The sequence below is a fragment of the Giraffa tippelskirchi genome, chromosome 5 (assembly GCF_054371585.1).
Source record: "Giraffa tippelskirchi isolate mGirTip1 chromosome 5, T2T-mGirTip1v1.2.pri, whole genome shotgun sequence".
Taxonomy (NCBI): domain Eukaryota; kingdom Metazoa; phylum Chordata; class Mammalia; order Artiodactyla; family Giraffidae; genus Giraffa; species Giraffa tippelskirchi.
The window spans coordinates 96,771,383-96,786,057 of record NC_137279.1 but is presented as its reverse complement, the minus strand read 5'-3'; the positions used below and the strand labels follow the sequence as shown (position 1 = coordinate 96,786,057).

Here is a 14,675-nt window from a genome sequence, read left to right as displayed (position 1 = left end):
TACTTAATATACTCCCCAAAGCTGGTAAAATGTTGCTTAGAATAGGTTTAAGAGTCTGGGCTAGTGGCCTTTTAATTGTGCCAAATGGTTTATTATTAGAGAAGAAGCTGACCTCTGTTTATTGGCTGGATTCATTTCCAGTCAAATCCAGTGTTGCTGCAGTCTTCATCCTTTTCTTGTTCTTCTGCTTCCTTTTTCTCATTGCCCCCACAGCTTGTATACTCACCTTTGATTGCATGTAGTATTTTTATTTATTTTTATCTTATATTGGATTATAGTTAATTTACAAAGTTGTGTTAGTTTCAGGTATACAGCAAAGTGATTCAGCTATGCATATACATATATACATTCTTTTTAAAATTCTTTTCCCATTTTGGTTATTGTGGTATATTGAGTAGAGTTCCTTGTGCTGTACAGTAGGTCTTTGTTGGTTATCTATTTTAAATATAGTAGTGTGAGTAAGTCAATCCCAAACTCCCAATTTTTCTCTCCCCCTACTTTTTCCCTTTGGTAACCACAGGTTTGCTTTCTAAAGTCTGTGAGTCTGTTTCTGTTTTGTAAACAAATTTATCTGTATCTTTTTAGATTCCACATAGAGGTAACGTATAATATTTTGTTTTTCTCTGCTTAGCTTATTTAACTTAGTATGATAATCTCTAAGTCCATCCATGTTGCTGCAAATGGCATTATTTCATTCTTTTTAATGGCTGAGTAATAGTCCATTGTATATACCACATCTTCTTTACCCATCCATTCATTGGGCAATGGGCATTTAAGTTGCTTCTACATCTTGGTTATTTTAAATAGCCCTGCAATGACTGTTGTGGTGCATGTATCCTTTCAAGCCATAGTTTTCTCTGGATGTATGCCCAGGAGTGGGATTGCTGGATCATATGGTAGTTCTATTTTTAGTTTCTTAAGTAACCTCCATACTATTCTCCATAGTGGCTATATTAATTTACATTCCTGCCAGCAGTGTAGGAGGACCCCCTTTTCTCCACACCCTCTCCAGTATTTATTGTTTGTAGACTTTTTAATGATGGTCATTCTGACTGGTGTGAGGTGATATCTCATTATAGTTTTGACTTGAGTTTCTCTAATAGTCACTGCTGTTGAGCATCTTTTTATGTGCCTCTCAGCCATCTGTATATGTTCTTTGGAGAAATGCCTATAAAGCTCTTCCACCCATTTTTTGATTGGATTGTTTTTTTTTTGATATTGAGATGCATGAGTTGTTTGTAAATTTTGGAGATTAATCCCTTGTTAGTCGCATTGTTTGTAAATATTTTCTCCCATTCTGTGGGTTATCTTTTTATTTTATTTATGATTTCCTTTGGTGTGCAAAAGCCTTTGAGTTTCATTAGGTCCCATTTGTTTATTTTTGGTTTTGTTTCCATTACTCTAGGAGATGTGTCAAAAAATATACTGCTATGTTTATGTGAAAGAGTGTTCTTCCTATGTTTTCCTCTAAGAGTTTTACAGTATTTGATATTACATTTGGATGTTTAATTCATGTTCTTGGATTGGAAGACTCAATTTTGTCAAAATGATTATGCTACCCAAGGCAATCTACAGATTCAATGAAATCCCTGTCGAATCACCAGTTTTTCACAGAACTAGAACAAAAAAAATTTTTAAATTTGTATGGAGACACAAAAGACCCTGAATAGCTAAAGCAATCTTAAGAGAGAGGATGAAACTAGAGGAATCAGGCTCTCTGACTTCAAACTATACTACAAATCTATAATCATCAAAACAGTATGGTACTAGCACAGAAAACAAATATAGATTAATGGAGCAAGATAGAAAGCCCAGAAATGAACCCAGATATGTATGATTGGTTAATCTATGACAAAGATTGTTGTTGAGTCACTCAGTCGTGTCTGACTCTTTGTGACCCCATGGACTGCAGCCCACTAGGCTCCTCTGTCCATGGTATTTCCCAGGCAAAAATACTGGACTGGGTTACCATTTCCTACTCCAGGGGATCTTCCTGGCCCAGAAATCAATCTCACATCTCCTGCTAGTCTCCAGCATTGCATGCAGATTCTTTACCACTGAGCCACTGGGGATTTTGACAAAGGAGGCAAGACAATATAATGGAGATAAATGGTGCTGGGAAAACTGGACAGCTATGTGTAAAAGAATGAAATTAAAACATTCTTTAACACTATACATAAAAATAAACTACATGTAGTATTATTTTAAAAGATCCTTTCTGATTATCTCATAACTCAAAACACAGAAGTCTCTCATAACACAGAGGACTATGACTTAGTAGTAACAGTAGTAGTAGTGTTAGTTGCTCAGCCATGTCTGACTCTTTTCGATCCCATGGACTGTAGCCTGTAAGACTCCTCTGTCCGTGGAATTCTCCAGGTAAGAATACTGGACTAGGTTGCCATTCCCTTCTCCAGGGGATTTTCCTGACCCAGGGATCGAACCCAGGCCTCTTGCATCGCAGGCAGATTCTTTACCGTCTGAGCCACCAGGGAAACCCCAGACTATGACTTGCACTCCAACAAAACAACCAGTGCATGTAGTATGTCCAGTTTAAACTGACCTTCAGTTTCCCATATCTAAATGCCATCTTTATCTAGAAAATTTAAGGAAAGAAGTTTTTTTTCTCTGATCCTCCTCATTTGGCCACTCACAGTTTCTCCTCAATGCCACATGCTCCTCCCTGACAGTACAGACATGCTTTGAAGAATGCTTTGACTTCACTTAGTATCCTTTGGCACAGAAATGATTTATCCATAGAATACTGATACACAGGTGGTAGTAGAGGGAAAATCTCTAATTGTGCATATCATATGACTCATTTCTCAACAGAAGTGCATCTAATTCAACTCTTCACAAGGGTTCCATATGTATGCACTCCAGTTTCTAACATTTTACCTTGTAGAGCATACCTGCTGTTTCACTGTTACCTTTCATCTTAGAAGGGGAATATGTAATTCTTTTTGAATTATTTTAGAAGACTTTTGGTATAATTTATAAGGGGTAATTGCCTTCAATTTGACTAAAACAAATCATTGATGGTCTTAACAGTCTGGAATATAATTTTTTTCATTATATTTATACTTCAGATGAGTTTGGTCAAGGAATTATGGGTATCACTGATAAACATACACTCACAGAGTAAAGGCAAATTAACATTGATTCAAGGAACTGGTAAAGTTTTAGACACTCCTAAATTTCATATTTAGAGATTAAAGGGTGGGGAAATTATGAATGAATGGAGTGCAGAGCCCCTGAAAGAAAGGAAAGTACTTTGGTTTAAGAATCAGAAACCTATACCCTAATCATAGCAGTGCTTCTTATTACCTGCACAATGGGGGCAAGTTAATCTCTTTGAGTCTCATTTACTTAACCTACAATAGATTTTGTTTGGATTAGATTAAACATGATATTTAAATTTCTAATGATTCTTTGGTACTTAGCATTTATTCAATGATGAAATATAATTGAATTATAATCATATATAAAACATATATAATAATGAATATAAATTTGCATATATATGCATATAAAGCATATAAATGATGGATATATAGATTTGTATAAATTGGTTACCATTTAGAGTTATCTACCATATCAGTTCAGTTCAGTTCAGTTCAGTGTCTCAGTCATGTCTGACTCTTTGCAACCCAATGGACCACAGCACGCCAGGCTTCCCTGTCCATGACCACCTCCCTGAGCTTGCTCAAACTCCTGTTCATTCAGTCGGTGATCCCATCCAACCATCTCATCCTCTGTTGTCCCCTCCTCCTGCCTTCAATCTTTCCCAGCATCAGGATCTTTTCCAATGAGTCATTTCTTCACATCAGGTGGCCAAAGGATTGGAGTTTCAGCTTCAGCATCAGTCCATCCAGTGAATATTCAGGACTGATTTACTATAGCATTGACTGGTTTTATCTCCTTGCTGTCCAAGGGACTTTCAAGAGTCTTCTCCAACACCACAGTTCAAAAGCATCAATTCTTTGGTGCTCAGCTTTCTTTATGGTCCAATTCTTAGATATACTCAGTTATTTTTATGTGTGTCACTACTAGTATAACAATAATTTTATCTTCTTCTACTAATAAAGTAATATGACTAGTGTTCTATTTATCACATAGCATGACTTAAAATTTGGATAGTTCTTAAAATAAAATGTTAAAAGCTGGATAAAATATGTTCTAAGTCTAACCAGAGGAATGAAACTATTCTTTTGGTCTTTCATTTAATTTCTTTCTCTAATAATGGCTTGTGATCTTGAACACTCATTGATGAATTGTACTTTAGTTTGAAATCCAAAGGTGAAGATGGAAAAAAAAAGCTTGAGTTTCTGGGGGGAGGAGAAGATGATGGAACATCAAATTCTGATTTAAGAAATTATCACTCACTTTGGCTTTGCTTTGATTTTTTTTCTTTTAATCTGTAAATTATGGGGATGATCTTTAAAGTCTGTACTAGTTTTCACATTGTGAACTTTGCATTTTGATTTTATAGCAATAACCTTTCTACTGAAGTTATTATTTTTTGTACCTATTTTTCTATTCCTAGTTATGTCTCTTTCTGTTTATAATAAACTCACATATTTTTCTTGCTAGGGAGGAGTATACTTTTATTGTTTTTATTTGACTAGAAACTACAGGACCCCATTAGCCTCCATTGCTAAGGGATATTTCAATTAATATCTTTGACAGAGAAAATCTGTGACTCATCACTTATTTTCAAAGGTTGTGTGGTCTCAGGAAACAACCACTTGGGGTTATGTTTATTAATGATTGCTCTGATAATCACGGTTAACTAAAGTATCTGAGATCAACTCCTCAATATAAAACATTTCTTCTTATAAATGCTTTGGACAGTGATTAGACTGAAGAAAAGATAAATGTGATTGAGTTTTGCCTTTCTTTGGACTCTCTATGAATAGTATCCAGGTATTTTCCTGTCATCTAGGTGTCCAAAGGTAGAAAAGAGAAATATGCATCTGACCCCATAGCAGAAGGCTGTATTTGTTTTTGCGAGGATGAAAGAGAAGACAAAATGTAACTTGATGAAAAGTTTATTGTCAATTTTTATGCAATACAATTTTCTGGATCCTGTATCCTGGTGGTCATGACAATAAATTAAAAAACAGCAGTACAGTGTTCCAGTGGTGGTACAAAAGATGCAAATATTCTAAATCTTAAACTACTATATTTTTTTGTTGTTGTTTAGGACACAGAATATGTTACAATGTTATTAGAGAAATTTTGGCTCCTAAACCATGTCTCTTAGCTTCTTGGATAGGTTTATCAACAATCAATTGAATCAATTTGGAATATATAAAATTATTTTTAAATGCTCACTTTATTCCAGAGCATCCAATCACTTTGTCATATAGTTCTAAATATGTCCCAAATGCAATTTACTTCTTCCATCCACTATTTTCTAAGAGCTCAATGATTATGGAGCTTTACAAAAAAGCCTTGTACCAAACAAAAGAAATAGAATACAGTACTACAGTTAAAATAGAAAATCGGACATATACCCCCACTACCAAAAGAAAGGATCACGTTAAATATCTTCATTCCATGTTGTATGTCTCAATTCTCCTTTGGATTAGTTCTTATCTTGAGTTAGTTTGTCTTCCTTTGGTTTCAAATTATTATTCAAAGTAATAGCTCCTTTGTTCTTTGATATATTCATAGAGTGGGGTGTTGCTATCTGAGTAAAAGGAACCTGAATCTGTTCTCTCTCTTCCATGGTAACCTCTGACCTCAGAGTCTCTTGTCTGCTTATCATCAACATCCTGATTGTTTTTTCTCATGGTTCCTGATGGACGTGACCCAGGCTCTTGCTTTTGCCTTTCCCCACTCCATGTGGTTACACTGCTTGATAAAAACCTAAAACTATTTTCTTCAATTCCCAAAGGGGCTTGGCTATCAAGTGAGTGACTGCCACTTGACTGCCCATAGCTATCACTTGACTGGCCATGACTATATACTTGTCTTTCGTTAGTGTTGAATCCAGACTGACCGTGGATATGTTCTGATTGTCCATCACTTGATCCCTGTGTTGCTAAATTTGTGCTGGATCTTACCAGCTCATGAGAAGACCAATCTCCCAAGTGCTGCTGGCTGGATTCATGTACACCTATTGTACTGAACTCTGATTGTCTATGCCTCAATTCTGATTGTTCATGAGTCTTTTCCCCCCAATCTTCTGAATACCCTTTACTATCACTATGGGATATTTGACTTCCAGTTGAACTAGAATCTGAATGGCTGTGGGCTGATAAGGGTTTTCCATGGTCAGATGCAGAGTGATTGCTAAGCTGACTGCTATGAGTAGACCCCCACCTTCCAGATTGAACGTGGATGTCTCTTGACTGTTCCTGAGTTGCTATTGAATGTCTATGACTAGATCCCTGTCCTCCAGTTGCACCAAATCCAGAATGATTATGGGAATCAATTGACTGCCCAACACTTATCTCTGATTGTCCATGACTTGAATCTTGTCTTCCTATTTTTTCAGTTGCTTTTGATCCCATGTAGTCAAAACTAGAAACTGATTGTCCATGACTAGATGCTCGCTTGGTTGCAGCTCTATCTGTGGACCTAAAAGAACTAGAATTACGACTGCTTGTTCTGCTACCACCAGAAGGTCCATAACCAGACTGCCCATAGTCATATTCCGCACTCCCATAACTGCCATGTCTCCAGGCTTGATCTGATCTATGTCTTTGTCTGCCACTAATCTGTGATCTAGAATGACTTTTACCGGAATGGGCATGAGTGTGACGTGACTGTTTGTTTGACCAAGTGGATTGTCCATGACCAGAGTGGACATATCTGGTGGTATCTTCTGATTGTCCATGAACAGTTCCATGTCTGCTTCTAACAGTGGCTCCTGACTCTCCATGTTGAGATCCAGCCTGCCCATGACTGGATCCTGAGTGTCTCTGTGAGACTTCTGAATGCCTTTCACTGTCACTAGCCTCACTGTGACTGGATCCCTGTCTTCCCACCTGACTGGACCTTGACCGTGTAGATTGTCCCTGACTAGAGTGGCCATGTGTGCTGGTGTCTCCTGACTGTCCATGAGCAGTTCGGTGTCTCCCTCTCACTGTGGCTGCTGACTCTCCATGTTGAGATCCAGCCTGCCCATGAGTGGATCCTGAGTGTCTCTGTGAGACTTCTGAATGCCTTTCAATGTCGCTAGCCTCACAGTGACTGGATCCCTGTCTTCCCGCCTGACTGGACCCTGACTGTGTAGATTGCACCTGACTAGAGTGGCCATGTCTGCTGGTGTCTCCTGATTGTCCATGAGCAGTTCCATGTCTCCTTCCAACAGTGGCTCCTGACTCTCCATGTTGAGATCCAGCCTGCCCATGAGTGGATCCTGAGTGTCTCCGTGAGACTTCCGAATGCCTTTCACTGTCGCTAGCCTCACTGTGACTGGATGCCTGTCTTCCCGCCTGACTGGACCCTGACCGTGTAGATTGTCCCTGACAAGAGTGGCCATGTGTGCTGGTGTCTCCTGATTGTCCATGAGCAGTTCGGTGTCTCCCTCTCACTGTGGCTGCTGACTCTCCATGTTGAGATCCAGCCTGCCCATGAGTGGATCCTGAGTGTCTCGGTGAGATTTCTGAATGCCTTTCACTGTCGCTAGGCTCACAGTGACTGGATCCCTGTCTTCCCACCTGACTGGACCCTGACCATGTAGATTGTCCCTGACTAGAGTGGCCATGTCTGCTGGTGTCTCCTGATTGTCCATGAGCAGTTCCATGTCTCCTTCCAACAGTGGCTCCTGGCTCTCCATGTTGAAATCCAGCCTGCCCATGAGTGGATCCTGAGTGTCTCTGTGAGACTTCTGAATGCCTTTCACTGTCGCTAACCTCACTGTGACTGGATCCCTGTCTTCCCGCCTGACTGGACCTTGACCGTGTAGATTGTCCCTGACTAGAGTGGCCATGTCTGCTGGTGTCTCCTGAGTGTCCCCGAGCAGCTCCATGTCTCCTTCCAACAGTGGCTCCTGACTCTCCATGTTGAGATCCAGCCTGCCCATGGGTGGATCCTGAGTGTCTCTGTGAGACTTCTGAATGCCTTTCACTGTCGCTAGCCTCACAGTGACTGGATCCCTGTCTTCCCACCTGACTGGACCCTGACCGTGTAGATTGTCCCTGACTAGAGTGGCCATATCTGCTGGTGTCTCCTGAGTGTCCCCGAGCAGTTCCATGTCTCCTTCCAACAGTGCCTCCTGACTCTCCATGTTGAGATCCAGCCTGCCCATGAGTGGATCCTGAGTGTCTCTGTGAGACTTCTGAATGTCTTTCATTGTCGCTAGCCTCACTGTGACTGGATCCCTGTCTTCCCGACTGACTGGACCCTGACCATGTAGATTGCCCCTGACTAGAGTGGCCATGTGTGCTGGTGTCTCCTGAGTGTCCATGAGCAGTTCTGTGTCTCCCTCTAACAGTGGCTCCTGACTCTCCATGTTGAGATCCAGCCTGCCCATGGGTGGATCCTGAGTGTCTCTGTGAGACTTCTGAATGCCTTTCACTGTCGCTAGCCTCACTGTGACTGGATCCCTGTCTTCCCGCCTGACTGGACCTTGACCGTGTAGATTGTCCCTGACTAGAGTGGCCATGTGTGCTGGTGTCTCCTGACTGTCCATGAGCAGTTCGGTGTCTCCCTCTCACTGTGGCTGCTGACTCTCCATGTTGAGATCCAGCCTGCCCATGAGTGGATCCTGAGTGTCTCTGTGAGATTTCTGAATGCCTTTCACTGTCACTAGGCTCACAGTGACTGGATCCCTGTCTTCCCACCTGACTGGACCCTGACCATGTAGATTGTCCCTGACTAGAGTGGCCATGGGTGCTGGTGTCTCCTGAGTGTCCACGAGCAGTTGCATGTCTCCTTCCAACAGTGGCTCCTGACTCTCCATGTTGAGATCCAGCCTGCCCATGGGTGGATCCTGAGTGTCTCTGTGAGACTTCTGAATGCCTTTCACTGTCGCTAGCCTCACAGTGACTGGATCCCTGTCTTCCCACCTGACTGGACCCTGACCGTGTAGATTGTCCCTGACTAGAGTGGCCATATCTGCTGGTGTCTCCTGAGTGTCCCCGAGCAGTTCCATGTCTCCTTCCAACAGTGCCTCCTGACTCTCCATGTTGAGATCCAGCCTGCCCATGAGTGGATCCTGAGTGTCTCTGTGAGACTTCTGAATGTCTTTCATTGTCGCTAGCCTCACTGTGACTGGATCCCTGTCTTCCCGACTGACTGGACCCTGACCATGTAGATTGCCCCTGACTAGAGTGGCCATGTGTGCTGGTGTCTCCTGAGTGTCCATGAGCAGTTCTGTGTCTCCCTCTAACAGTGGCTCCTGACTCTCCATGTTGAGATCCAGCCTGCCCATGGGTGGATCCTGAGTGTCTCTGTGAGACTTCTGAATGCCTTTCACTGTCGCTAGCCTCACTGTGACTGGATCCCTGTCTTCCCGCCTGACTGGACCTTGACCGTGTAGATTGTCCCTGACTAGAGTGGCCATGTGTGCTGGTGTCTCCTGACTGTCCATGAGCAGTTCGGTGTCTCCCTCTCACTGTGGCTGCTGACTCTCCATGTTGAGATCCAGCCTGCCCATGAGTGGATCCTGAGTGTCTCTGTGAGATTTCTGAATGCCTTTCACTGTCACTAGGCTCACAGTGACTGGATCCCTGTCTTCCCACCTGACTGGACCCTGACCATGTAGATTGTCCCTGACTAGAGTGGCCATGGGTGCTGGTGTCTCCTGAGTGTCCACGAGCAGTTGCATGTCTCCTTCCAACAGTGGCTCCTGACTCTCCATGTTGAGATCCAGCCTGCCCATGGGTGGATCCTGAGTGTCTCTGTGAGACTTCTGAATGCCTTTCACTGTCGCTAGCCTCACAGTGACTGGATCCCTGTCTTCCCACCTGACTGGACCCTGACCGTGTAGATTGTCCCTGACTAGAGTGGCCATATCTGCTGGTGTCTCCTGAGTGTCCCCAAGCAGTTCCATGTCTCCTTCCAACAGTGCCTCCTGACTCTCCATGTTGAGATCCAGCCTGCCCATGAGTGGATCCTGAGTGTCTCTGTGAGACTTCTGAATGTCTTTCATTGTCGCTAGCCTCACTGTGACTGGATCCCTGTCTTCCCGACTGACTGGACCCTGACCATGTAGATTGCCCCTGACTAGAGTGGCCATGTGTGCTGGTGTCTCCTGAGTGTCCATGAGCAGTTCTGTGTCTCCCTCTAACAGTGGCTCCTGACTCTCCATGTTGAGATCCAGCCTGCCCATGGGTGGATCCTGAGTGTCTCTGTGAGACTTCTGAATGCCTTTCACTGTCGCTAGCCTCACTGTGACTGGATCCCTGTCTTCCCGCCTGACTGGACCTTGACCGTGTAGATTGTCCCTGACTAGAGTGGCCATGTGTGCTGGTGTCTCCTGACTGTCCATGAGCAGTTCGGTGTCTCCCTCTCACTGTGGCTGCTGACTCTCCATGTTGAGATCCAGCCTGCCCATGAGTGGATCCTGAGTGTCTCTGTGAGACTTCTGAATGCTTTTCTCTGTCGCTAGCCTCACAGTGACTGGATCCCTGTCTTCCTGCCTGACTGGACCCTGACCATGTAGATTGTCCCTGACTAGAGTGGTCATGTGTGCTGGTATCTCCTGACTGTCCATGAGCAGTTCCGTGTCTCCCTCTAACAGTGGCTCCTGACTCTCCATGTTGAGATCCAGCCTGCCCATGAGTGGATCCTGAGTGTCTCTGTGAGACTTCTGAATGTCTTTCATTGTCGCTATATGACTGATCTGAGCCAGACTCGTGATATCCAAAGCCTGAAGACTGACATGAGCCTGATCTATGTTGTCCAAAACCAGAAGACTGACTTGAACTTGACCCATGTTGGCCAAAGCCAGATGATTGACCTGAGCCCAATTCATGATGGCCATAGCCAGACTGCTGTGATCTACACTCATCGTGTTCAAAGTCAGAAGACTGACCGGAGCTTGAACCATGTTGGCCAAAGCCCAAGGATTGACCTGAACCAGATCCATGTTGGCCACATGTAGACTGTCCTGATATAGACTTCTGGTGTCCAAAACCAGAGGACTGAGCTGAGCCTGATTCATACTGTGCAGCGCCAGTGTACTGACATGAGCCTGACCCATGTTGGCTATAGCCAGACTGTCCTGATGTAGACTCATGGTGTCCAGTGTGAGAGGACTGACCTGAGCCACACCCACAATGTCCAAAGCCAGAGTACTGACCTGAGCCTGTCCCATGTTGGCCAAAGCCAGAAGATTGACCTGAGCTGGATCTATGTTGACCACATTTAGAGGTTTCATTTGAACCACACCTCTTTTGATGAGAGTTTGAAGAGTGTCCACAGGAACCAGATCCATGTTGACCATAAGTAGAAGACTGACTTACTCCTGACCCATATTGTCCACAACAAGAGGACTGATATGAACCTGTTCCCTGTTGTCCTCCACAATTCTGTGGTTGACCACATGTTCTAGATCCATATCTTCTCTGCCTAGAAGACTGGCTACAGGAGCTAGGCTCATGTTGACCATATCCAGAGGCCCAACCTCCTGAGATACATCTATGACCTTCTCCACTGCTTCCTGATTGATAACCTGATTGGGTATAGCTAGATTGGTTTCCTTGCTCTCTAAATCTACCTGCCTGACAAGAACTAGAAGTGTTTTTTCGTCTTCCACACCCACCTGAATTGCTAGAACCACATGCACGACTTTCCCTCCCACCATCCTCTGAACATTTAGAGCGAAACCCATGTTTTTGTCCTGCACAACTTGACCGAGTAGAGTTTGATTCATATTCATATGACAGACCACTGTGACCTCTCCCTCTACCACTCTTTGATCCAGACTTGTATTCATCCCCAGCTACCCTAGAGGGGCTAACATGTGACTTGTTTCTTTTTCTCTCCAGTTCTCCAGAGCTGGAACCACGTCTTTCTTTGCCATTACTCCATGAGTAACCAGAGCTGGACCCATGGCACCTTTTTTCAGATCCCTTTTGGTTCTCTGAGCTAGGTAAACCACCTTGCCTTCTCAGCTTTCTGGAGCCGGACCCATGTCGGTGTTTCAGAGTTCCCCTAGAGCCCTCAGAACTATAACCATGCTCCTCTCCCTCACTCCAACTTGAATATCTGTAACCTGAATTTTGTCCTGATGTATCCTCTTCTTCGCCTTCGGTTTCACTTTCTTCCTCTTGGTGTCGGCGACTATGCCTGTGCTTCTTTGACCCTGAAGCTTTGCAGTAGTCTTTGCTGAGTACCTTGTTGCAGGCCATAGCCAGTTTGAATACCATCAGAAGAAACTCAGTAAAGTCCAGTCTTCGGTCATGATCTCGATCCAGCATATGCATGATGACATCCACCGTGTCTGGATCATCTGGGTTCTGTGTACAAGCAACACACCAAAGAAAATCTGGTCAGCCTAGTCTATATACTCAGCTAAAATACTTGGGTAAAGCTGTAGAATTGTGAGGGGGATTCCTTTGTGGCTCAGCTGGTAAAGAATCTACCTGCAATGTGGAGACCTGGGTTCAATCCCTGGGTTGGGAAGATCTCCTGGAGAAGGGAAAGGCTACCCACTCCAGTATTCTGGCCTGGAGAATCCCACGAGCTGTATAATCCATGGGATTGAAAAGAGTTGGACATGACTGAGGGAATGTTTGATATTAGGTATTTTAATCCAATCAAGAAATACTTCAGGCTAAAACAGCCTAACAACACCTAGCAGGTGTGAAGAGGTAATAAAAAAGAATAAAGGCCATTGGGATCTTCAGCGCATACAGTTCAAGGACCTAAGCTAGAGAAGTAGATACTCAGGTATGGCAAATAAGGGGGAGTTGAATAAACCAAATTCAGTACCTGGTATATTTAACATACATTTTAAGCCTTGCCTGCTAATATATTCTATGTTATGATCTATAATTTTGAAGCTAATAACTGAGTCCTTCCCATGTAAATAGAAAAAAGTATTCTTGTATTTTGTTTTCAGTTTTTAGTCACCTTGGTTACTTGATCAACACCCCTTATACATGTTTTCCCTCTCTATATCTTTTCTTCCTCATTTGCTACGGTAATTTATAAATTGATAGCGCAAAAATATCGTTTGCTTTTTTAGAAGGAAAAACCTGGGGACATGAAAAAGTCTGACGGTCTGTATGGTGGGAGGAAGAAAATGATCACCTCTCTAAAAATAAATGCTGCCTCAACAGACTTTCTGATGTCCCCCAAAAGTACCACTCATAGTGTGAGCTCAAAGACCATGGGGATTGTGCACTTTTTAGCTATTCCTTGGTCATATAACAGAGAATGTACGGGACGCTAGTAGTTTTCAGTCCTGGTACATGGGCCTCACCTTCAGAATTGGACGAAACTCTTTCTCCAGAAGTTCCTTTAGTTCATCCTTGCTCAGTGTGTCACACTCCCCATCCCGCTTGGTGTATTTGTAGAAAGTATCAATTACGGTGACAACACTGCTCAAGAGATTGGTCATCTTTTTGCAGGTTTAAGTGAACCTGAAGGAAAAAAAAAAGATCCTATCATTCATTTTATTTTAATTTGTAGATAATTCTGATTTTAATAGTAATCATCCCGATTTTTCAAATATCTTGTCCCTTTAAACCAAAATACCTCAACAAGTAAGAATATGTCAGGGGTGATACAATACACATAAACACAGTGAAAGCTAATTTTGTTAACTTTGATTTACTTTGCTAAGATCAAGCCATACATGACATGTTATTGAATGATCTGGGGCTAGATTTCAGATCTCCATGTCCTGGATGAATATATTCTCTACACAGCTAAACTGCACTGTTAAGGCATTTAGCAAATTAAAAATGGACAAAGTGGGGTAACTCTATCCTGGTGCTTCAGAAGCATGAGATAGCCCTCATCAAAGCTCACGAGATATCCTAATCTCTGCCTTAACCAAATTCTGTTTTCTTTCAGTAATCAGGGGAAAAGATTCAGCAATGCAGACCGCAGTTTGACTAGAGGATGATCAGATCTTGGAGCTCTGAAAGTTGCCACTGAACAAGGATGGGCTTCTACAACAGTGCTGGTCTTTTCCCTATTTGAGCTGGACAACCCAGAAAATATGGCACAAAAAATGACTAGGAAGAGAATGTGGAACAGCCTAGAAGAAGCAAATTTATACTTACATTATTTTCCATAACAAAGAAAAATTTACTCTAAAAAGACCCTGGAATAAACTAAACTGACCAAACAAATAAGCAAACAAAAAGAAGAAAAAAAAGAAAGAAACGAACAGGAGGGAAGGCAGGAAAACCAAATATATATTAACTCTGTCTTAGCGCATATCCCTGGATTTATACCATGAACAATAGCCAACCAAATATCCATTATGTAGCTGGATGAGTTTTCTCTCACCTGGTTCACCAAAGGAAAAAGTAGGATAAAGTCTGATGCAGCTTGCAGGGCGACAAAGGATTGAGCTAGTGGCCCTTTTATAGCTAACATGTGGGTGCTGCCCTCTGTGGGTTGGACTGATTCATTTTCAACAATCCTATCTCCTCCTCTGTGTTTATCTTCCTACTTCTTCGCATTCTCATCTCTGAGATGATTGCAGAAAGGCTGGTACCGGCCCACCCTCCAATATGAGAACATGTCGCACAACACTT

The 14,675-nt window shown here is 42.8% G+C and overlaps 2 protein-coding genes across 2 annotated transcripts; both read right to left on the bottom strand.

Moving 5' to 3' along the window:
- Positions 1-3,301: 3,301 nt before the first annotated feature.
- LOC145505235 (filaggrin-2-like) lies at positions 3,302-10,420 on the bottom strand. Its single transcript, XM_081486993.1, has 3 exons — positions 10,165-10,420; positions 6,608-9,985; positions 3,302-3,327 (listed from the first exon to the last, which is right to left on the bottom strand). The coding sequence occupies exons 1-3, from the start codon at positions 10,418-10,420 to the stop codon at positions 3,302-3,304; spliced, it is 3,660 nt and encodes a 1,219-aa protein (XP_081343119.1).
- A 48-nt stretch (positions 10,421-10,468) lies between these two features.
- On the bottom strand, positions 10,469-13,525 carry LOC145505234 (filaggrin-2-like). Its single transcript, XM_081486992.1, has 3 exons — positions 13,388-13,525; positions 11,125-12,419; positions 10,469-11,081 (listed from the first exon to the last, which is right to left on the bottom strand). Exons 1-3 carry the CDS (start codon positions 13,523-13,525, stop codon positions 10,469-10,471), a joined length of 2,046 nt encoding a protein of 681 aa, XP_081343118.1.
- Positions 13,526-14,675: the final 1,150 nt, after the last annotated feature.

Bases quoted from the DNA above. Each gene is read 5' to 3' on its own strand.
- LOC145505235 (XM_081486993.1), bottom strand. From the start codon at position 10,420: ATGGCCACTCTAGTCAGGGACAATCTACACGGTCAAGGTCCAGTCAGG. The intron at 9,986-10,164 runs GTCAGGGTCCAG...GGGGACACTCAG, and splicing joins AGTCAGGGGCAATCTACATG to GAGACACCAGCAGATATGGC. The intron at 3,328-6,607 runs GTAATTCTAGTT...CCCATTGTGCAG, and splicing joins TGGTAGCAGAACAAGCAGTC to GTAATAAGAAGCACTGCTAT.
- LOC145505234 (XM_081486992.1), bottom strand. From the start codon at position 13,525: ATGACCAATCTCTTGAGCAGTGTTGTCACCGTAATTGATACTTTCTAC. The intron at 12,420-13,387 runs GTGAGGCCCATG...GCTTGTACACAG, and splicing joins AGTTTCGTCCAATTCTGAAG to AACCCAGATGATCCAGACAC. The intron at 11,082-11,124 runs GTATGAATCAGG...TTTGGACACCAG, and splicing joins CAGTACACTGGCGCTGCACA to AAGTCTATATCAGGACAGTC.